The sequence below is a fragment of the Myodes glareolus genome, chromosome 23, assembly GCF_982192425.1.
Source record: "Myodes glareolus chromosome 23, mMyoGla1.1, whole genome shotgun sequence".
Classification (NCBI taxonomy): domain Eukaryota; kingdom Metazoa; phylum Chordata; class Mammalia; order Rodentia; family Cricetidae; genus Myodes; species Myodes glareolus.
The window spans coordinates 7849294-7871772 of NC_142048.1; the positions used below are offsets into that span (position 1 = coordinate 7849294).

Here is a 22479-nt window from a genome sequence, read left to right on the forward strand (position 1 = left end):
TTAGTCAATGTGTTTTAATGGACCTCTCTGAAAATGTTTTAGATATATATTATTTTAGATATACATTTCAAAAATATAGAAGCTCAAATTTCTAAATATTGCAATTTGTTCCCAGAGTAAGAAAAATCATATAAAAAGGACTAGATACAAAAACAACACAGAAAGAAATCATTAGCTGTGTGACTGGTTCTCTTGGGTTCTAATCACATCTCCCTAGGTGTTGGCAGAAGTCATATATTGATAGACTATAAAGTCTTCAATATATTTGAAACCAACATTAGCACCCATTCCTTTTTGCTGCATCCAAATCCTAAATTATAAGGTAATATCTCATAAAAAAATAGATATTGGATACATGCTGTTTGAATTTAACGGCAATGCTTTTCTCACTACTCTTTTATTCAGCTATTAGCACAAATTCCATGTGAATTAGCAATAAGCAATGCCGGGAATTCTCTAGCACACATCAGCATGGTCACCAGTATGTTCATGTCAACAGTAAAGTGCTCTTTGAATGGCTGACTTCTAGCTCTGTTTTATTCAGACGTCATGCAGCCAGAAGTGCTATTGTTTTACGGATGGGATGTCTAGGGTTTTCTTCCATTAGGATACAGGAGTAGAGCTTTGCACAGCGGCAGCCAATGAGGTTTATCTAAGGCACAATTGTTGCTAATTAAAATGCAGAAGTAGAGAGGGCACAACCGACTGTTAGTTACCCATAACTGATAAGCTGGGGGGTGGAAGCAGAAAGACTCAAGTGATTACATGTACTGTATGTCCGTTTGAAAATTGATCATACAATGTTCAGGTACACAGAGTGACACTAGAAACTTTGACTGCTGCTTATTCTAAATGGTAAAAAATCTATCACCATGCTTGGGCACAAGTTTTTTCTCTAAAGAAACGCCAAATATAGTTTTCAGTACGTCTTCTATTTCTTCCTCCTTCAGACTCTTAAATTCTACGAGATCTATGTTGTCCTTATAACTGAATCTCCTATAGGTGAGGGTGGAGCCCACCAAGCAGTGAACCCCTTCTGGGGTCTGCAAGGAACAAAATGACTTGCTTGTAAACACAGATGCCGGTGACGTCTGGAGGTAGGTATTCATGGACTCGAAGTCCTCAATAGTGCGCGGCTCCAGAGTGAAAGAGTAGACTTTCCGATATTCGCTCTTCTCAAGGAGGTCGGAGTTAGCAAATTTTTGGTTTGGGATACACTGCTCTCTTCTGATTTGGTCCAAGTACCAGGTTCCATTCTCTTCTGTCAAACGGAAGATGCCAGGCACCTGAGGCTGATCCTTCCCTGATACTAATTCCAGAGGCTCCCACATCTGGTAGGAACGTCCAAACCCAGCATCAACAATGTAGTTCTTGTCACTGATGGTCACCTGGACCAGAAGGTGAATCATACCAGTGCTGTACTTATTAGCTAGAGTGTTAAAGACGTAGCCTCCCAATATCGTGGTTTCAAAGCCCATTTTGGTCAGAGCCCAGTACAGGAGATGATTAACCTGGAGACACCACCCGCCTCGCTTCTTCCTTACAATTTGGTCAAAGATGGACTCTAAGCCCAGCTCCATGGGCTCCCCGCAATGGATGTTCAAATTCTCAAAGGGAACAGCTCGTATCTGGTGCTGAAGGATTTCAGTTAATGTTTGCAAGTCTGGTTTGTTCCTGGAGTTCTGATAACCAATTCTTTCAAAGTATGCGTCAATGTCCATGGTCTGCTAAGGCAAGGAAAACCATCCGAAACAAATATTACTACTGAAGTGGAATAGCTACAGTCAAAACTAATTTTCAACTTATAAATACAGGCAATGCTTACAACTATCTATGTTTAATTTGCTCCCATTATATGAACTGACATACAATCAATGTTCATAACACCTACACAAACGTTGAATACTCTCCTTGTCCCAGGATGAATGTTTTCTCATTTTCTTTAAGTACAGGTTAAGTGTTGAGTCAGACAATAAACTGCTTAGATGTAGGGCGCTCTTCCCGTATACCAAGGCTATATACAGCCTTTCCTGTAGATGCTCAGTACAGGCGCCAGGTAAAAAGAGCCAGACGAGGGTAAGTAGCAAAAGGATTCCACTCAGAATCCATTAAAATAGGCTTCTGCACAGTTGCCTATAGAATCTGAACCATGCACCACGGAACACAGTTGTCATGGTACCACTTACGTAAGCATTAAACATCTACCACCCAGAAAGGACAAACAGAATTTAGTTAGATGTCCCCAGCACCTGTTTGCCTCCTTGCTCGGGTTTGTATGGAATCTATGGGGGAAGCGAGCGGACTGGGTGGTGGCTAGTGCGTGCCTAGGCAGCTGCCTGTTGCGTCCCCGGGGCTGGGGAAGAAGGGTGAGACAGTAATGCACATAGGACGGGACCGGCGCACACACGTGGAAACCATTACAGGCATCACAGTGAGATAACAGAAACCATGGAATAAGCAACAGCCAGATTTTGTGTTTTGTTTGAAGACTAAGTTTTGAGTTGGAACTTAGATTTAGTAACTGTAGGCTCATTATAATTCAGTCAGCTTTTGCTAGGAGCTCAACACTAGCTATATGTTGTAAGCAAATCATACCTGGGTATATCGTGACTAAATATATTTCAATTGTATATTGATGAAGCTGGGCACAATTCAAGGTAAAATCTTGTGAGTTCCTGAAGTTGGTAGGGAAGGAGATGCGTGGAGAATGTGATTAGTTTCACACGCAGGCTAGCAGAGTCCCTGCGGAAGGGCAGACCTCACTTCAGCCTGATCATCAGTGTAGACAGGACTCAGATAAGGCTGGAGAATATACTTAGATCCTTTGAGATTTCTGAGAAAATGCTTTTTTATATGTATCAGTTCAAAGTAGGCTGTTGGCTTTAATTCAAACAGTATCAGAATGTTTCTTCTTCCTGCTACAAACTCTAGAAAGGAAAGTTTAAAAATGAAATATAACATGGGCTGGGAAGACAGCTTAGAGAGAGACGATCAGTTGACTCCAAGCTTGAAAACCTGAATTTGATCCTCATAACTTGGAAGGTAGATAGAGGAAACCAGCTCCCACAAATTTTCAGCCCCACACATCATGGTATATAATCCCCAAGTAAATGTAAAATGCTAAATTGGTATTACTTTTCTTTAAAGAAAGGGGTAGTTGTTGGAGCATATATTATGTTACAAGCATATGAACTGCATTGAAGTGAACCTCTGAGCTACATAGGGAAGCATGTAGAAAGTGTGATGTCAAGAGATGGTAGTACCATGATAGATTCTCAGCCTGGGACTTGCAGAAGTACTTGGATGTTCTCCTAAGTACAGGGTTCAGAACCAACAATGCAATCATTAGTTGACATAGAAACAGAAAAGAGAGATGAAGCATGTTTGACGTCCTTGATTACTACATAAATATAGACCGCACGGGAAATCAGTTTGTACAGTGGCCTTCTTTAAGGAAACAGCTACAGCAGCGAACTAAGGGCAGGAAAAGAAAGTGGCAGTCTTAATGTGGTTGCCATCGGAGAAGGAGAGGGATGTGGTGATATTCTGTTTGTACTCTAACAAAGTTGTCTGAAGAAAAGAAGGTGGAGCTAGCCACTAGTTAACCATAGAGGCCTGGAGGTCTGACAGACGGGAAGTGATATGGCTGGGCAGAGAGAGGAATATAAGGTGGGAGGAGAGGGGAGCTCTGTCTCTTTTTAGTCTGAGGATTTTAGAGGTAAGAGCTCTAGTGGCTGCTGCTTTGCTTCTCTGATCTTTCAGCTTGCACCCCTGATATCTGACTCCAGGTTTTGTTATTAAGACCAATTAGAATTTGTGCTACAGAGGGACAACTTCCTTGTGGAAGACATGTCACCAAGGAGTTTCCTGTCATATTTGACTCTCTCGCCTCTTCTGATATGAAGTCCAAACCCAATTCTGGATAGACACTTCAGTCAAACTGGATTCAAGGAAGAAATTAAGAGTTACACGTGCAAAGTTACACAGGCATGATTAAATAAAGTAAAACAACAAATGAAAATATACCAAGAGGCTGGTACTAGGAGAAGAAATATGATGTGCATGTCAGAAAGAACTAATGGGAAAAAGTACTAGAAGTTCTTCATAGAGGTGACATACATATGGTGACTGGACAGTGTGGTTTATGCAAAGAAACACTTCAAACGTAGAAACTTATTGAAGACATAAAGCAAGGTATTACATTAATTATGATAAAAAGTACTCTATAGATAGAGCATAATAACACACCAAGTATGTAGAAAGACAGCTTGATGGTCAAGGCTAATGGAACAATAAAGTTAAATGCTCATCGATATAAAAGGCAACCAAAGTTTCTGAAACAGAAAGTGCAAAATTAGAATAGAAAAAATATATGACGTAAGATGTGTGCGTATGAAAATTCTGCAGAAATCGTATCAGAAAGACAAGTGAGATAACATTCCAGGAAAAATTGAATCCTATGCACATGACATGTGACTATATCTATTTAAATGTTTGAAATCTAAAATTATGAAGAGCTATTCAAGCATCTGTCAGAGAAATAAATAGTTTCTCATCAGAAAGATGTCAGCTTGGCAACAGAATGTTCCACAGAAGCATGCAAAGGTAACATAATAGAACTATGTCTACAAAATACTGAAGGGGCACACAAGACGTGCTTGGTATTCTCTTCGCATTCCACTGAATGAGAAAGTCTCCGGGCATTCGGAGACAATCTCAAACGGGAAAGCACTGGAGAAACAACTGTGAACTATCCTGGTAAAGTGCTTCTGCCTTCCCAGCCAGTGGAGGGGTAAGTGAAAAGGAAAGTCAAGAAATAGAGAGGGGAGCAAGCTGGGGTGCTATAATCATCGGCTCCTTTCATGCAGGGAAGAGTAGGGAACACATTGTGGTTCCGGAGCAAGCCACTTGTCTGATAGAGAAATAGATGTAAGTCAGTCATTAAGTTCAACATAGAATTGACCAGAACTAGGAAGACCAGATGAACCATTACAAAGTCAACCTAGGGATATCTGATTTTGCAATAGCTAATGTCAGTTGACAATTCCTATGTTAGACAGCACAGACCTCAACCAGTTCAGTGTTCCAGGGGGCTGCGGCTGGTGAAAGCTTTTCTAATACTCTCCCTGTCAAGAACAAAGGTTGTGTTTGAGGAGTCAAGGTAGAAAGCACTCAGAGATGGGTTGGAAGCTTTTGATGGCAAAGTCTCTGGCTTTGTTTATTGTTTATCCCACGAACCACCAACACTGGAGCCACCCAGTCTAAGGCTCATACCGAAACTCTGTAGGGGATGGTTAGCTATTTTCTGCTGCCGTTATTAAACAGCAAGCAAACAACCTGATGGCAGAGAGCTCTATTTTGGATGACAGTTTCGGATGCACCAGTTTGTGCAGAACTGGCTTCATTACTATGGGTCTGTATTGAGACTGAAATACTATGTGGCCCTCATGGTAAGGCAAACATGCTCACCTCATGGTGATCGGAAGGCAGAGATAATGAGGAAGGAACCAGTGACAAGATAGACCCTTATGGCAATACCTCCAGTGATGCACTTGCTTCAGTGAGGTCCTGCTTCCTAAAAGGTCACTCAGCTGTGAGCTCAGTCCATTGAGGAGGTGAGCATCCTCACAATTAAATCACTGCCACATAGCACCAGCAGCTGGGGTTCAGCCTTCAATAACTGAGCTATTTATGGGGACAGTTTGTATCCAAAAATTAAAAAACTAACCTAAATAATGTATTGACATACAAGGCAGAAATGTATGCAATACGGAAGGGCAAAGCCCAAGCAGAGTTGGATTGCACTAAATGATAAAAATACACATTAAAAAATATGGCTGGTGAGATGGCTCCATAGGTAAAGGCACTTGCTGAAAGACAGATGGGTAATAATAATGGTAATAACAAAATAAAGTTTTGAACACAGCATGATTCACATGAAGCCCTTACACATACTTCTGTCTACCATGTGCACTGAAGAATAAAGAACATGGCATGCTTGTGCCCCTAAAGAGGGCACAGGAGCTTGGAGAAGATTTAAGATCAGGTGAGCTTGTGAGGAAGGATTGTCAGTGATTCACTTAGATCTGTAGATTCTTTTTACCACTTCCAGCACATATATGGCATGGCTTGTATGCTTATATTTATATAAAGCCCTGCACCCTGTATTTTACTAGGGGACTCCTCAGTGGCTTCTGGGGCTCCCTTGCTTCTTTTGCTAAAGGGTGTAAATGGCAAACCTAAATAAATGTCCTCCCAGCTCTGGGCCAAGGACTCATTGGCACGGAGACTCTGCACAGCTTCCTTGCTCTTGTGTGGACAAAGGTTAGAGTTATAAGCTACATAGGCAGAGCTGCCTGCCCCCAGCCTTTCCTTAGTTCCCTCGTACATGTAACTTTTCCCCAGCATCTAGTTTGAGGGAATTTCCATTTGGCCATCTTCAAGTTTGTTCCATGGAACTATGTATAAGAAGGTTAGCATACACAAGGTAGGGGACTTCTAGAGGGTCCGCATGCCACAGGACTGTGGCTGCTCTGTGAAGATCACAGGAATTTAGTCAAATGATCCATATGTGATAGTTATACCAGCTGCTGTCATTTGTCCCTAAATGACACAGCACACCACTCACAAGTTGTCCTGTTTAGATACCCTGCCCCTCACCCCCCGCCAGAGAACAGGTTGGTATACAGAGCTCTTGATGCTTTAGCTTTGCATCTTTCTAGTAAAGGAGTGATTTTCAATTGTTTTAGTAAGAGAACTCCTTATTCTTCCCACAGTGAACTTGTGAGCAAGAGGCCAACAAAGAGAAGCTAGAGATTAATCCAGAAGGGATGTGAGTGGCATCCTGGCATGCTGGAAGCAGGAGATACCATTGAGGGGGCGCTATATTCACTGCATGGATTACCAGCAATACTTAGTGAAGAGGTATGATGAAAACTAATGAATTGCTTGCAATTTTGGATGTGTAGGCCACCCTCCAAATCCTTTTTCTCCTTCATTTCTGCTATGAAGTCCACAACATCCAACTCTATTGACAACCACAAGCAAAAAAAAAAAAAAAAAAAAAAAAAAAAAAAAAAAAATCTCTGTGATTAAATGGATGGAAGAGACTACACTTGTACACTTGTTGATGTTGACCTGGACATATGCAAAGAACACCAGCTACCTGCCCTTAGGTTATAGAAAACCTACATGGCACCCATGGCTTCCAGTAAAGGCCACCAGCAGCTAGGCAAAGGTAGGCGAGCCTCCAGGAAAACCAAATGGAAAGAGAACTAGGGCCATAGGTGAACATGGCATAACCACACAGTTAGTCTGTGGTAGGTAGCTTAAAAAAAAAAAAAAACCAAAAAAAAAAAAACAGTTGGCATTTTTTTTTTCTGACAGGGTGGAGTCAGTCTGAGGCAGTCAAAGGAGGGGCTAGAGAGAGGGAAGAGCCCTTATCAGAGCAGAGCCAAGCAATGTTGTTGACATTGTGCCCACAGTACACAACAGAGTGCACAGCAAGAGGCCAATGGGCTGCTAGCTCCTGGGCGTTTGCATATGCTGGCGCCTCGCTGCTATGTGATCTTCCAGTCTTGGTCAGAGCTAACATCTCAGTCTGGGTTCACAGGAAGTAGTTAATTCCTGGTGTTCCTGACAGCTCCTAAAAGACCCTCCAGATGAACCACTTTCAAGTATGACAAAAATTCCTCCTCAACCCCCTAGACGTGCAGTGGTCAGCATCGTTAAAAGTATCCAAGGGGTTTCAATTAAAGATTTCCTAAGCGGTTGACACACCTCTAACTCTCACTAACCCTTTGAGTAGCACCATTACTCGTGTGTTCGTGACTAACTAGGGAACGTTACTAAAGGAAGCAAACGGCTCTTGAAGTCTCTCTAATAGACCTTTCTGTGGCTGTCACCCACTTGAACAAAACATTGATAGAATCACCTGTGTGCTACAAAGTATTTACAGCATGGGTTCCACGTCTGTGCCACCCAAACTTTCTCAACAACCTCAGGATTGGAAACTTACAGCTGAGTTATGCTGTTATCTCCTGGTCTTCCTCTTAGGAGAGGAGGGAACCCCGATTTCCAAGTCTATCTGGGAGAACCCACTTACCCAGCTACTAGGACCGCGGCCAGGAAGACCAGGAAGCCGGCAGAGAGGTCTGCAGAGGAAGTGCTTTCATTGGCTGTCCAAGTTGATCCGTCCCCTATGCCTGGCAAAAGCCAGCCCAAGGGCCTCTGGGAAATGTAGTTGTAGGGCCTCACTTCACCCTGGCAAACTCTCAAGCTCTGTCTTTGAAAAGGAGTGAGATATCTTGTGAAGGGCCTTGGTATTTCGCAGAGTTCACGCTCTGTCGGAGCCTGTGGGAGGTCAAAGCTTGAGAAGGGCGCAGGCAAAGCAGATCCAGGGCGTCGAGGAGGAAGCGATGGCCACATCTCATTCACACTCCAGTAAAGGAATCACCTTCTGTTGATATGTTTTCCTTTTTCTTTCTTTCATCTTTTATTTTCATGTCCTTCTGCTTCTCTCGCAAAGGCACTGTGGAATGTATATGACGTGTGTCCGTACCTGTGTTGTACACAGAGCACGTGTCGTATGGTTGTATTTCAGCGGTCTTTGATTTATAATGATAATGGCAGATAATGCTTGTTGCTTCTTAGCTGTTTCCCTGTCCACTGTATTTTAAAGACTCTTCAGAATCAGTCCTCTGTGTTATCCCTTTGGTTCATACTATTCATATATTCTGGGTAAACAGAATAGATTCTTAAATTTAAGCTTCTGGGGGCGGGGCTTTAGGAGGAGGGGTGGATAACAGAATCCATATCCCCATTTTCTGTCTGATCAGTCAGGTCACTTTGAGGCATGCAATGCCTCTCAGTGTACTGCTGAGGGATTTTGTTTCCTTTGTTGATGACAACCATTTGTTAGCAAACAGTTTGATTATTTTTATTCCTGCACTAGCACTTCCCAACTATTATATTGCTACAAGCAACCAAGCAAAACAAAAACAACAGAAAAATTGCTATGGCTGTGGCCGGTGCCTGCAGTCCTGGCACTTGGGAAGAGAAGGAAGGACAATTAAAGACTCAAGGCCATCCTGAGTTACGCAACAAGTTCAAGGCCAGCTTGGGCCATTCCCCAAAGACAAACCAAAACAAAAATCCATCCTTGTTGCAATGTAACCTGTACATTTGGTAATATCCTGGCTCCTGCTTCTCTGTTAACCTTAATATGATCATGACCAGTGGAAGACTGAAGGGTACTGGACTATTCCATGTTAGCCACAGTCCTGACATTGGAATCTGGATGGAGAGGGATATTCAAGAGTTCCCTGGGCTGGATTACTGGGGAGTAATGGGTTTATTGTAAGAGTTATTAGCATCATGGGTATATAGAGCAAGGGGCAGCAGTAGGGCTCCAAGGAGAGTTCAGGCCTGCAGAGTCAGACAGCATGGCGGGGTCTCTGAAGAGAACAAGAATCCATGTGGTAGAGGATGGGGGAAGTTCTCAGCAAGAGCCTGCAGCCAGGATCTCTGATTCCCAAGCAGGAGCTAGGAAGGGCATGGGGAGGAGGATGTGTAATGTCTATAGTGCCAAAGTCAGTGCTTCCGTTGATGTTAACTGGCGCTGGGACTGCCTGTTAGCTAAGGGCTCACAGAGGATAAGGAGTCTGTCAATCAGTATCCGTCGCTATGGAGTGAAGGCTGCTGCAAGCGCTGTGGCCTGAATAGAGGCTGGATTCCAACATGACACTCTTAGAGAATCCAGCCAGAAAGGGAGAAGTTAAAGGGTCAGATTCGGGGGCACAAGCCATACATGTACGCCTCTGGCATCTGTTCTCATCAAGCACGCCGTAGGCAGCTCACAATGTGAACAGAATTTTAACAGGAGTGAAGAAAAGAAAGAGGGAAAGACTTAGAAGTAATTGCCAAATCCCAGAGCAAAATAATTTTGTGTGGTAGTGCTGTAAACCAAGTTCTCGGCTTCCAGTATACTGGGCCGGTAGTCTAATCTTAGCCCCACGTTTGTGTTCTTTTTGTTGGGGACGGAACATATATATGCCTCAAACTCAGTTTTATTTCTTGAATCAGATCCACAATTCTACCCAGTAATGTGCTCAGGGATTGAACTCTGAGGTCCACTAAAAGCCATGTGTATTTGCTTGCTTCTCTTGAGCTAAAGTGGAGCATGGAGTAGAGATATTAGACGAGGATGAAAGGAATACACACCCTACAGATGGCGTATCCATTATCATATCCCAGTATTTCCAAGAAACCTTTGACTCAGATTATATTAGCCAACACTACTTTAATATATTTAGCATCAATATACTTCATAAACAATTCATAAACAATGTTTTTCCATTTTATAAATCACCTAATTTAAAACATCAGTGTTCCCAAAGCTTTTTTAAAAAGTATCAAATACAAACAGACGTGTGCCACAAAATTAACCCTGGAAGAAAATCCAAGCATGTCATTATCCTGGCAGCTTCTCATCGAGCCCCTTGCATTGCCTTGAGCTTTGTCTTGGGGACTAAGAAGTTGCCTGGAACTGAATTGATGACTCTTTCTTGCTTGCTTTATTTTGATCCTAAGTTGTGAAGGTGGCTTCTTGTCAACCTTGGTCATCAGGTTTATTCTCGCCGAATTTAATGCCTGCAGTTGTGTTTATTCATAGTGAACTACTAGTATAAGTTTTATGTGAGTTCAACAATAACATAATGTTTGAAGGTTTTCTCTTGCAAGTGAATATGGCTCCCAAGATAACCACATCTTCATTAAGAATTTTTTGTATGATTAATCTTGAAAAGGATTGTGATTATATTCATTAAAATTTTATTTAATTATAACTGATTATATTTTTCATGGTAAGATGACAGGGCCGCTAGGATTTCTTTTCACAGAATGTAGGAAATAAAAGATACACATCATTAGTTGATCAATATCAAGTTCAGTGATGACCCTATAAGGACTGCTTTGGATACATCTGCATTTGTTTCAAATGCTGAAGAACATGAAATAGTAATGAAAACCAATTTTGCTCCTCACCCTAAATAGTAAAAGACAGGTTACCATTTTTGGGTACAAGCTTTCTCTCCAAAGAAACACCAAACACAGCTTTCAGTATTTCTTCTATTTCTTCCTCATTTACATTCTTAAACTCCACCAGATCTACATTGTCCTTATAGCTGAATTTCCTACTTGCAAAGGTAGAGCCTATTAAACAACAGACACCTTCTGGGGTCTGCAAAGCACAGAATGAAGTGTGTATAAATACGGATGTTGATGACGTCTGGAGGTAGGTATTCATGGACTCAAAGTCCTCAATAGTGCGCGGCTCCAGAGTGAAAGAGTAGACTTTCCGATATTTGCTCTTCTCAAGGAGGTCGGAGTTAGCAAATTCTTGGTTTGGGACACACTGCTCTCTTCTGATTTGGTCCAAGTACCAGGTTCCATTCTCTTCTGTCAAACGGAAGATGCCAGGCACCTGAGGCTGATCCCTCCCTGATACTAATTCCAGAGGCTCCCATATCTGGCAGGAGCCTCCAAAGGCCGCATCGACAATGTAGTTCCTGTCACTGATGGTCACCTGGACTACGAGGTGAATCATTTCTCGACTGTATTTATTGACTGGAAGTATGTAGACGTAGCCTCCCAACATCGTGGTTTCAAAGCCCATTTTGGTCAGAGCCCAGTACAGAAGATGATTCGCCTGGAGACACCACCCGCCCCGCTTCTTTCTCACTATGTGGTCAAATGTGGCCTCTAAGTCCAAATTCATGGCTTCTCCACAATGCATGTTAAGGTTCTCAAAAGGAACTGTTCGCATCTGGTGCTGAAGAACTTCAGTTAGTGTGTCCAAGTCCAATTTATTCACTGGGTTCTTATAACCAATCCTTTCAAAATATGCTGCGATGTCCATGGTCCCCTAAGGCAAACAACATGAAACCAAACAAACATTACAGCAGTTCCTCGTGGATGTCCTGGAGTCAGCTAACTGCAGCTAGAATGTACTATTAATATGCATGCATGAACAATGCCTGTACATGTCTCATCAATAATCATATTGTTTCTACTGCATTACTGGCTTTTGTCTGCAGGTCATTAAATATTCCCAGTGACCCTTGAAGGAGAGATTTACTATTTATTGTATTTTCAAGATTTTGAAGTTAGAAAGTCAGATTAAATAGCAGTCAAAAAACTAACAGCTTAGATGTGGTCTCCTTGGTGGTATGGTAGACATTGCTGCTGGCACCCTGTAAAATAAACTCTAAACAGTTATTCAGTGTGATGGTTTGAAAGAAAATTACCCCAACATGGAGTGGCAATATCAAGAAGTGTGGCCTTGTCGGTGGAAGTATGTCACTGTGGGGGCAGGCTTTGAGATCTATTTCTCAAGCTTCCTTCTGTGTGACAATCAGTTGACTTTCTGATGCCTTCTGGTCAAGGTGTAGCCAGCACCACATCTGCCTGCATGCTGCCATGCTCCCTATCATGATGACAATGGACTGAACCTCTGGACCTGTAAGATATTATCTCAATGAAACGTTTTCTTTGTAAAAGTTGCTAGGGTCATGGTGTCTCTTCACAGCCATAAAAATCCTAACTAGGACATTCATGAAAATGGAGAATTGTGCAGCAGAGAACACAGTGACCATGCCAAGTGATCCACTCCACCACTCCATTTAACTGAATGATATGGACAAAGCTACCTACTCAAAGATTTGCACTGATGGACCAAGTCACTCCTTCATTCAACAAATGGTTTACTGAACACTCTCGAGCTGCCCACTATTGATCTAGTGTTTCCTTGCCCTCTAAAACTTTGCATTTTGGTGGGCATTAAAATAATATACATAAAGTGAACCGAGTAAATTTTTTTTTGAGACGGGGTTTCTCTGTAGCTTTGGAGCCTGTCCTGGAACTAGCTCTTGTAGACCAGGCTGGCCTCGAAATCACAGAGATCGGCCTGCCTCTGCCTCCCAAGTGCTGGGATCAAAGGCGTGCATCACCATCGCCCGGCTGAGTAAATTTACTTTTATAACACAATGTGGTAACTGTCCACAGAATAACTAAGATAAGAAGAGGTCCATGGGAAGCTTTGCTCTGAAACAACGTGGACATAGCAAGCCTCACTCACACGTGAAGGATGCTACACAAAGAGACTGTGGATATGTGTGAGGACGGTGGTTCCTAGCAGAAGGAATAGAGAGTCTTCGGTGAATGTTCTAGAAAGCCAGGCTGACTGTGGCAGATGGGTGAGAAGAGAGGACTGAGATGAGCTCTCGCTCTTATCAATGACTTTATGGCTAGTGGGGACCGGGTGAGCTCTGCTGAAAATGATAGTATAAGTAACAGAAGGCTTAGAGGGCAGTTACACCGTGACAATATTTGATGCGCTCAAAATCAGTTTTCTGAATCACTATCAATGATCAAATGCAGTCGATAGGGCTATTTCAAAACAATTACACTCAAGTACCAGTGTCTGACTCACGACATGCACATGTTAGTGAGAGACTTATGTTCTGGAGCAGAGCAAAATCTACTGAAATGATGGGGAGGGGGAAGCAACAGCAACAAAGACTGAGGAAGGGAAACAAAGAAGTAAGCGCTAATGCTATTGGCTGTCAGGTGATGCGAACTCCCCGCTAACCCACTTCCATCAGTCTGCTCAGAAAGGGTGGTAACCTGCCACCCAAGAGCCTTAACCTAACGAGACTCTGAAGATGAGCGAAGAGCACAGGTCCTGAGTGAAACCCTCTGCAATGTGGTACTCTTGGGAAGGACACGGTACACAGGGTCTGTCCCTCAGTCAGTGGTGATCACCGAAGCCTTCATCTGTCACGTGGTCACAGCATTTCCCTTTGTCAGGCAGCTACCCTTCCCACACTCTCAGGTTCACACCGTCTCTCCCTAGTTTTACCATCACCCTTCTCTGGCATTTAGACAAACTCTAAAATCTATTATTCAGGCCTAGAAAGAACAAGTGGTGTTTGTTAGAACATCCTAAACTCGCCCTGGCCCCTATCCCAGAATTTGCACTAAGCATGTTAGGAACAGAGAGGAAGATTGAATCAAATGGGAAAGCCTGGTTAGCCAGCACACTTTCTACTAGGAAATTATATTTCTCTATAAGTGCGATCTTTATATTTAAGGCTTTCATCATCCTTATCCCTGTCTACCCCTTCTTTCCCACTCCCCTCTTTCCCCATACATCATCTATGTCATTAACAAAAGTCTCTTTTAAGATAAAACGCCAAACTGTATTGACTGAAGCTCCATCAAAATGAATTTGTTAGGGACCTTGATACTACTGACATCTAGTAACCAATCCATACTTTGGGTAGCCTGTGCCTAAGCATATTTTAATTACCTATTACTGGAGCTGAGATTTAAAATGAAATGCTGAAAACACTTATAAACTACTTGTCAAGAAACTCATAAGGGAAACACGGCTGAATCCACATGATGGCTTGCAGCATCTCTGGGAAGCGGCCAACTCCTTCCTTCCCACGTCATCATTAACATGGGAAGACTAAAAGGGGGTGGAAGGAACACAGTAAGGGAGCCTACTGAGAAGTATCAGGTTCTTCATACCTGTCCTGGTAAGCTCAGTGTAGTCTGATTGTCAGGTTTAGCTCAGGTGTCAGGGGATGTTTCTTCTTCTTGTGAAAACTGTAGAAATAATTAAAAATATCTTCAAATATATATATATATATATATATACATACATACATTTATATATACATATATATCATGGTTTTTCTTTTTAAAACACCATCTTTTTACCTCTATGTGTCTGTGTATACCTTCTTGAGTTTATGTGCACCACACACCCACAGGCAGCTACAGAGACAAAAAGAGGGCATCAAATCTCCTGGTTGTGAGCCAACTGATGTGGGTGCTGGGAACTGACTCAGGTTCTCTGTAAGAATACTGTTATTAATTGCTGAGCCATTTCTCCAGTCCCAGCAGTTCTCCTTAAAAACAAAATGGTAGTTTAATATGGATCACAAGTTCTGAAAAAAAAAATCTCTAAATATTTTGAACAGAGGGAGTGGGCAAAATCAAGAAGTGGACATATGATATACACAAGGACATTTATCCAAAGGATTATTAAGGGAGTGGTGGCACCACGACAGGCTCTAAGTTGGGAGGTCGAGAAGTCATGAGTCATCGACCAGCCAACCAGATGCCCAGTTGCCATGGGACAGCAAGGATACTCCAACACCAGCAAGCAGCCACAGCGCCTGACCTTCCCGCAGGAGATGATGATATCTGGACATACTGGAGCAGGAAAACAAAGTAATACATTCACAGAGGTGGAGAATATAAAAGTAACCACTTACACAGAGAATCTCCACAAAAAAGGTCTCTTGTCCAATTCATTGTCTTTCCCTTCCTCAGGCAAGACTGAGGAGTCCGCGCCTAGCAATCATCAGATGTCACACCAGCCGCAGCAGACTTGAGAAGTACACATAGAGCAGAGAGACAAATATATGACCATAATGACAAACAGATGAAAAGACACTTTGCTACTAGGGGAGGAAGACCAGACAGACACGCAAAGAAAGTTCCAAACCTAGAAAGACAAGCATTGGAACCGTTAGAAGAAGAAACGGAACAATAGAAAGAACTTCCTTACAGGTATTTGACAGTGCAGAATCTTAATAACCAAAAGTTAAACATAATCCAATAAAATACCATGTTTGGGGCTAAAAGATGGTTTAGTCTGTAAAGTGCCGGCCACATAAGTATAAGCACGGACCCGAGTGCAAATCCATAGCACTGAGAATGGATCTGTAACCCCAGTTATGGGGCGGGGTGGGGTAGGGCCTGGGGATAGATGAATTCCTGGTGTTCACTGGCCTGTTAGCCTAACCAATCAGTGAACTCCAGGTCTAGTGACAGACCCTGTCTCTAAAACAGAGGTCAGTAGTAGCTGAAGAAGACACCAGAGGTCAATCTCTGGTCTCTGCACGCACACAATGAACGTGTGCCAAATGAACCCATACTTGAGCAAGAGGGTGAGGTAACTTTCTTTAGCAGTTTGGACTTCACCCATGGCCCTACTGCTTTGAATCTGTGGTGACAAAATGCAACATGGCAAGATCATGTGGTGCACAAAGTTTCTTAATCTATTCCCTCTGGGAAGCAAAGAGAGAGACAGGAAGGGAGCAACCTCTGATAATCCTTCTCAAGAGTGCACTCTCCATGGCTTGAAAGGTCTGTGACCTTCAAATCAGAGCAGGAGCTGCCATAAAACCTATGGCAATGTCCCCACTGTTCTTTTTCACACCACAGTGTTCTTCCCTCAGCTCCTCTTAAAATGCAAAATTTATCTACTCCATACCCAAGACCTCTGAAGCTTAACTGTCCAGTATCACTCAGAAGTTCAAGTCAGAATTCTCCCCTGAGACTTCAGGCTGCTGAGCAGGGAGCCCCTGTGAAATCCTAAATGAGTTACATGTTGATAAACAATAACCTGGAGTTAGTGTTCTCTTTCCAATGGAAGGATATAGGAACCATGAAAGGAGACCAACATTCCCGTACAGCAGAGAGTAAGCCCTCTGTGAGCATTCAATCACAAGTGTCGCCAGCTGACTCCTGGGCAGGAAATCCGGTTTTTAAAGACAGGCTAGCCTTTAGATAAGCATTTGCTTTCCTGAATCTTAACACTGTGCTGTCTTTTGATTAGAGGACAGAAAAAACACATTCTGGGAGCACAGTAGTTTTCCTACCAATGCTATGCAAAGATCACAAGACCCACCAGGGGTTTTGAAAAGTAAACGCCATGGATTGAGATACTGTGACCGGCGTTTGCACCCCTTGTCCAGTTTCCCTGCAGTAGTTGATTTGATTCATTTCTTAAATTTTAATCAACAGAAAAGCCACATATTCATGCATAGCTACTTGATGGTCATTTTGGCCTTTCTGGTTTTGTTTTTTTCTTCAGTTGATAAAACCTTTTGGTTACAGATGACCATCGTCTCCTGGGCCCTGATCTATAGTCTGTTTTGTAATATTCTTGGCAAATATTATTTTCATGCAAGTCAGACATTCTTCTTCTAACTACAGAGCAGCATTGACTCGCAGGCGATATTAGAACCAGATGTTTCCAGAGGTTTTAAAAAACTAAAGAAATATCACTGGTCAGGACAACTAGGGCAATCTTCCTGCCTCCTGTTCTCCTTTTACTGAAAGAGTTGACTCTATCCATTAATATTTTAGTTATTCTTTGCAAAGTTACAATATTGTGCAGAGAACAGGAAAACGAGACAGTTTTATCAAGTAGAGTCGATTTCAAACAAGGAGCCCTAAGACAGCGGTAATTTTCTCTTCCAGTACATCTCCACGTCCAGGATGCGGGCTCCTCCGCCTTGAGGAACCCCACGCCCACGGTCTTACCCTCTGGCCCATGCCAGCTTCTCCTGCGGCAGCTCTGCTGCGGACAGCAGCTTCCTCTCACGGGGATTTTACAGTGCAGCTTCTATAAGTTCCTGAGTGCCCAGTGCAGCCAAGCTTCCCTCCAGCAGATCTCTGAGGAAGTCTGCCAGGCGCTGCTTACACTGGTTCTCCCCTTCCACACACGGGCACAGGCAAATCTTTATGCCTGTGCCTCTACTACTTTTGTTTTTATCCGTGCGTGCGTACGGGGGAGGGGGGCACACCTGTGGAAGTCAGAGGACAAACTGAGGGAACTGGTTCTTTCCTTTTACCATGTGGTTTCTGGGTATGGAACTCAGATCATTAGGCTTGGTGTCAGGCACCCCACCGCCACCCACCCAGCAATCTTGCTAGCCCACACTCTTACATTTTGATTTGAAAGAGAAGAATCACCTCAAGACACTAAGGACTGCCACTGGTGCCCATAAGACCCATGGGGAGACTTGGCTTTTGTTGGAAGCAGTTTAAAAAAATCATGAGGTGATCCAAGAAGGTTCCAGAGAAACACAAAGAAAGAAAGACTGCCCGAGAAGTCCTTTCTTATCAAAAGATTCTGCCCTAGAAAATATTAGAGGCAATTTTTCATCCTTACAACTTTGAGATTGAAGGGTTAGTGATCTATCTCTTCCCAGATATGCCCCCAAGGTATCTTTTTTATTTTCTCAGTGAACTTTTTATGAGAGCCCAGAACTGTACCTCTTATTCATAAAACTTCATATATGCGCCTGTCATGGCCGAATTCCAAGTTTTCCACACCTTGCTGTTCTGTTTCTCACTGAGCTCAGGCCCACTGTCTGGCTGCAACCACTCGTGACATCTGTGCCATTTCCTGTTGGGTTGCCTTGCAATCTCCTCCATCTAGTGAGTAATCCTGTCAGCTCCAAACTCACCCCAACACACAGCCTCGGGGGATCATCTGACATGGCGTGACATGGGTGGCCTTAGTCTAATTCCCAATAGATCCTTCCTTCCTATCTGAGGCCCCGGGAGCACATCACTGCCCACATTTCCATTTGTATTTGGCTCTTCTGAGACCACAATGATCATATGTTAAGATCTGTGTGGCGATCTCTTGGCATTGTCTAGAAGGCATCTCCTAACTCCCTGAACTCTTTCGTGAGGCAAATCCAAAGGCCTCTGAAACACACTGATATAGCAGCGGCAGTGAATCCTCAACCTTCAAATTCATTTGCTCTTAGTCACTTTCATCTCCTGCAACAAAATATCTGAGGTAAGCAATTAAAACTAAAGGATGCTTTAATTTATAGCCTACTTTTGAGCCGATGGTCCCTTGTGCTGCTGTGTTTGGGCCAGACATGAGACAATACTTCATCGAAAGCAGCATTCGGAGCAACAAGTATTAGGGAAGGAAGTCAGAGAAAGAGGAAGGTGGAGGTTTCAGGATCCTGCTCAAGGGTGTGCCCCACATTTGTAATCTGACTGTGAAGTTGACCGCAAGGCTCTACCATCTCCCAGGGGCAGAGTAGGCTTCGGACCACGGATTTAGCACATGCATCTCTGGAGGACCATAGCATCTCACGGCTAAGAGATGCTTTATAGTCACACTGAAGGCCAATAAAAGACAACTCTGTAGGAGAGCAGAGGAGAAGCAGGAGAGAGAAGACAAGACCCTTCACACCACGGAGGAGGAGAAAGGAAAAGTGGGGCAGAACGTGTATGTGAGGAGAAACACAGGCATGTCGGAAATGGAAAAGAAAATGGAAGAAGCTGTGCCTGGTAAACTAGAAGGACATGACTCTGGGAACGTGTGGTGCTGCAACACACTGTCATTGCATTTGTGAAATGCAAAAGGAAAGAGACCCGCCTGAGCACGCAGCAAAGATAGAAAGAACTTCATAAGAAGGGAATTCTCCGCTGGCACCAGAATGTTCCACAGGCGTGTTTGGAGGGGAAGTAATGAAAACTCCATCTCCAAGGTAGTGAGGGAAGCTACTGTCCTCACACACCGCACTGTGAGGACTTCGTGAAGGGGTGGGGACAGGTGTGCAAAAATCTCCAATCTTACAGAAGTGAGAAGAGCAGTAACTATAAACAATCCCAAGGAAGTCCTTCCTCTCCATCGCAGAGAGCAAAGCAAAGGCCTGCTGCGAAGGGGTGGTCACCGTGCCTGCTGGCAAGCCTCGTTGTCTTTTAGGGAACAGAGAGGTAAAATATTGGGGCAGGAGAGATGGCTAAATGGCAAAGTCCACTGACTGCTCCTCCAGAGGATCCAGGTTCAGTTCCCAGCACCCACTTAGCCATGCATAATCATCCCCGATTCCAGTTCTAGGGTATCTGATTCCCTCTTCTGGACTTAGCAGGTACCAGGCATGTACATGGTGCACAAAAATGCAAGCAGAAAAAACACCCATCTGCATAAAATAAAATAAAAATGATGGGCTAGCAGTATAGCACAGCTGGTTGAGTGCTTGCCTGGAGTGCACGAAGCCCTTGGCTGCATCCCCAGCATGGCAGAAACAAGGTGTAGTCTATGCCTGTGATGCCACCACTCATGGAGTAGAGCTAGGAAGATAAAAATTCAAAAAAGTTCAGAGCCAGGAAGTACAAGGCCGGCCTGGTACCTGTGAAACCCATGTCAAAACAAACAAAAACAAACAAAATCAAGAATGATACCTGAAGACTACAAAAGACCAGCACTGTCACACTGGAACTATCGAAAAATAAATACAGGGATATTCAAATTAAATAGCTCATGTGAGCAGATAGCAATTGAGAAAGCAACCCAGAAGCATTAATTCTCATGCAGTTTTAGAAAAGACAAAAAAATGCAAAGCAAATACACTCCATTAACTAAAGAAGATGGTCCGTAGACTCCAAGGCTTCCGATTGGAAGCACGCACTCGGTGACTTCTCAAAAGTCACAGGACAGAACTTACCTGATTAAACGGCTGCAGCCCAGGCTAAAGAGTGATTAGCTATAAGGAAATGGGGGAGGGTTGGAACTGTTAAAAGGCTGGCGAGTACACTCCTTGCCCAAAGCAATCACAAAACACTTGGAAAGCACACAGCCCGACTCACATGAAACCACTCAGAACTGGCAGCCTCCCTGCCTCCAGGACGCACGGACATTAAGCAATCAAGCATGTGCAGCCCAAGCTCTGAAGGCACCGGGAGATCGAGCAGAATTCGGGGAGGAGTCGTTCTTTGGACTGATAGGGGGTGGAGTGGGGAGGAACTTAGAGAAAGAAAACATCAGCTCAGAAGAAGCCCAGGAGGCTTGTTCTGGTGGTCACCCGGCCCATGAGGCAGAAGCAGTCGGGAGCAGAGTACACGGGCCCCTTCTTCTTGGGGCTCTGTGCCATGGAAGGCTCCTTGCCGCTATAAAATTCTGGACTCCGAAAACGAAATTGACAATTTGTCCTTGATGGCTCCTGGAGGCCCTTTCCCCTGTTCTTTCCAGCATGCTAGAACTCCGCCGGAAAACACAGATGCACAACCTAACGAGGCTGGACATTTGGGGCCACTGGGAGAGTTCTCCTCAGTTACCGCAGGCTGAGTCTTAGAAGTGTTATCAGTTTGCTCCCCGCACCCTTAACTGCGCCCTTTGGGACTTTCCCTGTTGGAGACAGAGGACTGGTCCCCTGAGGGAAATACAATTGTAACAGCTCTCTGTGAAAATACCTACTTAACCCTGACAATCAACCTTTTAAGCAAGCACCCTCATCTTACTGTTAGGAAATAGAGTTTTAGACAATGTAAAAGAGTTACTCAAATTTTCACTGGTAGAATGTATCCTGACGGTGACTGTCACCCAGACGATGAGCCAAGCATCCCTCATACAAGCGGAGCTCACCCTTCCAAATGCTGCGACTCTCTAAGTTCCTTATGCTGTATGGACCCCCAACTGTGAAATTGTTTTCGATGCTACTTCATAACTGTAATTTTTGCTACTATTATGAATCGTAATGTAAATATCTGATATGCGACCCAAAGGGGTCTCGACCCATATGAGTACCACAGCCTTATACCACCCATGCTCTGTGAATAATTACAGCATGAGTTTCCAAGCGTGGACCACAAAACTTTCTGAACAACTTTAGAACTTGCCGTTCAGGCCTGGGTAGACTTCGGCCTCCTGGTCTTCCTATGAAACATGTGACGCCAGGCTTTCCGAAGTGCTCGGCAGGTGGTCGGGCGGCCGGGCAGCTCAGCTCACGGGGTACACAGGGCCTGTCACCAGGAAGTGGTGGCCGGCTGACCACTCCTAGAGAGAGAGTGCTCATTGGCTGTCCAACTGTCCTGCCCCCAAGGCTCTCTGGGAACTGTAGTTTATGGGCTCCTGGGTTTCTTAGTCTGAGAGTGTGCCTGCCTCAGGTTGGAAGGGCTCTCGGCCCTTCACGTTGTTGCTGCCCGCTGTGAGCCTGAGTTCAGACTATTCCAGGGTTACAGGAAGGTCAGAGCATGGGGAGGGGCCCGGCAAAGCAGATCCAGGACCTAGAGAGTCAGGAGACGCTGGTGTATTTTATTCCCACTACCAGCTATGATCGTCATATTTTTCCAGTTTTCATCTTTTCTTTCCGAACTCCCTCCCATTTACATCTCTACCCAAAGGCACCAGGCAATGTCAGAAATATATCTATGGGTGTGGCGTCAGTGCCACTTAGCTCCGCTTCTGTTTTCCAATTACAATAAAGGCATTGGTAACAATTCTTGATGTTTCTTCTATAACATAGATGGAAATGTCTATGTTTTAAATATATAAATTTATGTATCCTAAACATATAATATACACACTATATTTCTATAAGGTATAAATGCAACGTATACCTACACTATATTTATATATAATTTATATCAGCGTGCCGAAAATTAGTTTAATTAGGGCATTTTTTAAACAAGATTTGTTTTTATTGTTTCTCTTCACTCTTCTTTCCCCTTTTCCTCTCCTTCCTTGTGCCTCCCACACTCAGTAGCTTCCTTTCCATCTTCAGATAACAGAGGATCTTTCCCCTCCTTTCCTCCCTTCTCAACATCTTGTCCCCTTCTTATAGTCTCCTATATAATTTCATAATCTAT

The 22479-nt window shown here is 43.6% G+C and overlaps 2 protein-coding genes and 1 long non-coding RNA gene across 12 annotated transcripts in view; 1 reads left to right on the forward strand and 2 right to left on the reverse strand.

The window, feature by feature from the left end:
* LOC125405974 (arylamine N-acetyltransferase 2) lies at positions 1–8208 on the reverse strand. Of its 4 annotated transcripts, none has more exons than XM_048442756.3 (2): positions 8105–8208; positions 1–1724 (listed from the first exon to the last, which is right to left on the reverse strand). In XM_048442756.3, exon 2 carries the CDS (start codon positions 1719–1721, stop codon positions 849–851), a length of 873 nt encoding a protein of 290 aa, XP_048298713.3. In that variant the 5' UTR covers positions 1722–1724; positions 8105–8208; the 3' UTR covers positions 1–848. The 4 variants fall into 4 exon arrangements, with proteins under 4 accessions (XP_048298713.3, XP_048298712.3, XP_048298715.3 ...); XM_048442755.3 differs by having other exon boundaries at positions 1–1727; positions 8105–8203; XM_048442758.3 differs by having other exon boundaries at positions 8018–8163.
* LOC148118296 (uncharacterized) overlaps positions 2180–22479 on the forward strand; it is a 25885-nt gene continuing 5585 nt past the window's right edge. The window contains exons 1-2 of the long non-coding RNA XR_015736135.1: positions 2180–2269; positions 6777–6924. This is a non-coding gene — a long non-coding RNA (uncharacterized LOC148118296). The remainder of the gene's footprint in view (positions 2270–6776; positions 6925–22479) is intronic.
* Positions 10281–21665, reverse strand: LOC125405971 (arylamine N-acetyltransferase 1). Of its 7 annotated transcripts, XM_048442750.3 has the most exons (5): positions 21511–21665; positions 15345–15577; positions 14785–14841; positions 14593–14670; positions 10281–11923 (listed from the first exon to the last, which is right to left on the reverse strand). In XM_048442750.3, exon 5 carries the CDS (start codon positions 11915–11917, stop codon positions 11045–11047), a length of 873 nt encoding a protein of 290 aa, XP_048298707.3. In that variant the 5' UTR covers positions 11918–11923; positions 14593–14670; positions 14785–14841; positions 15345–15577; positions 21511–21665; the 3' UTR covers positions 10281–11044. The 7 variants fall into 7 exon arrangements, with proteins under 7 accessions (XP_048298707.3, XP_085536470.2, XP_085536469.2 ...); XM_085680344.2 differs by lacking the exon at positions 15345–15577; XM_085680343.2 differs by lacking the exon at positions 14785–14841.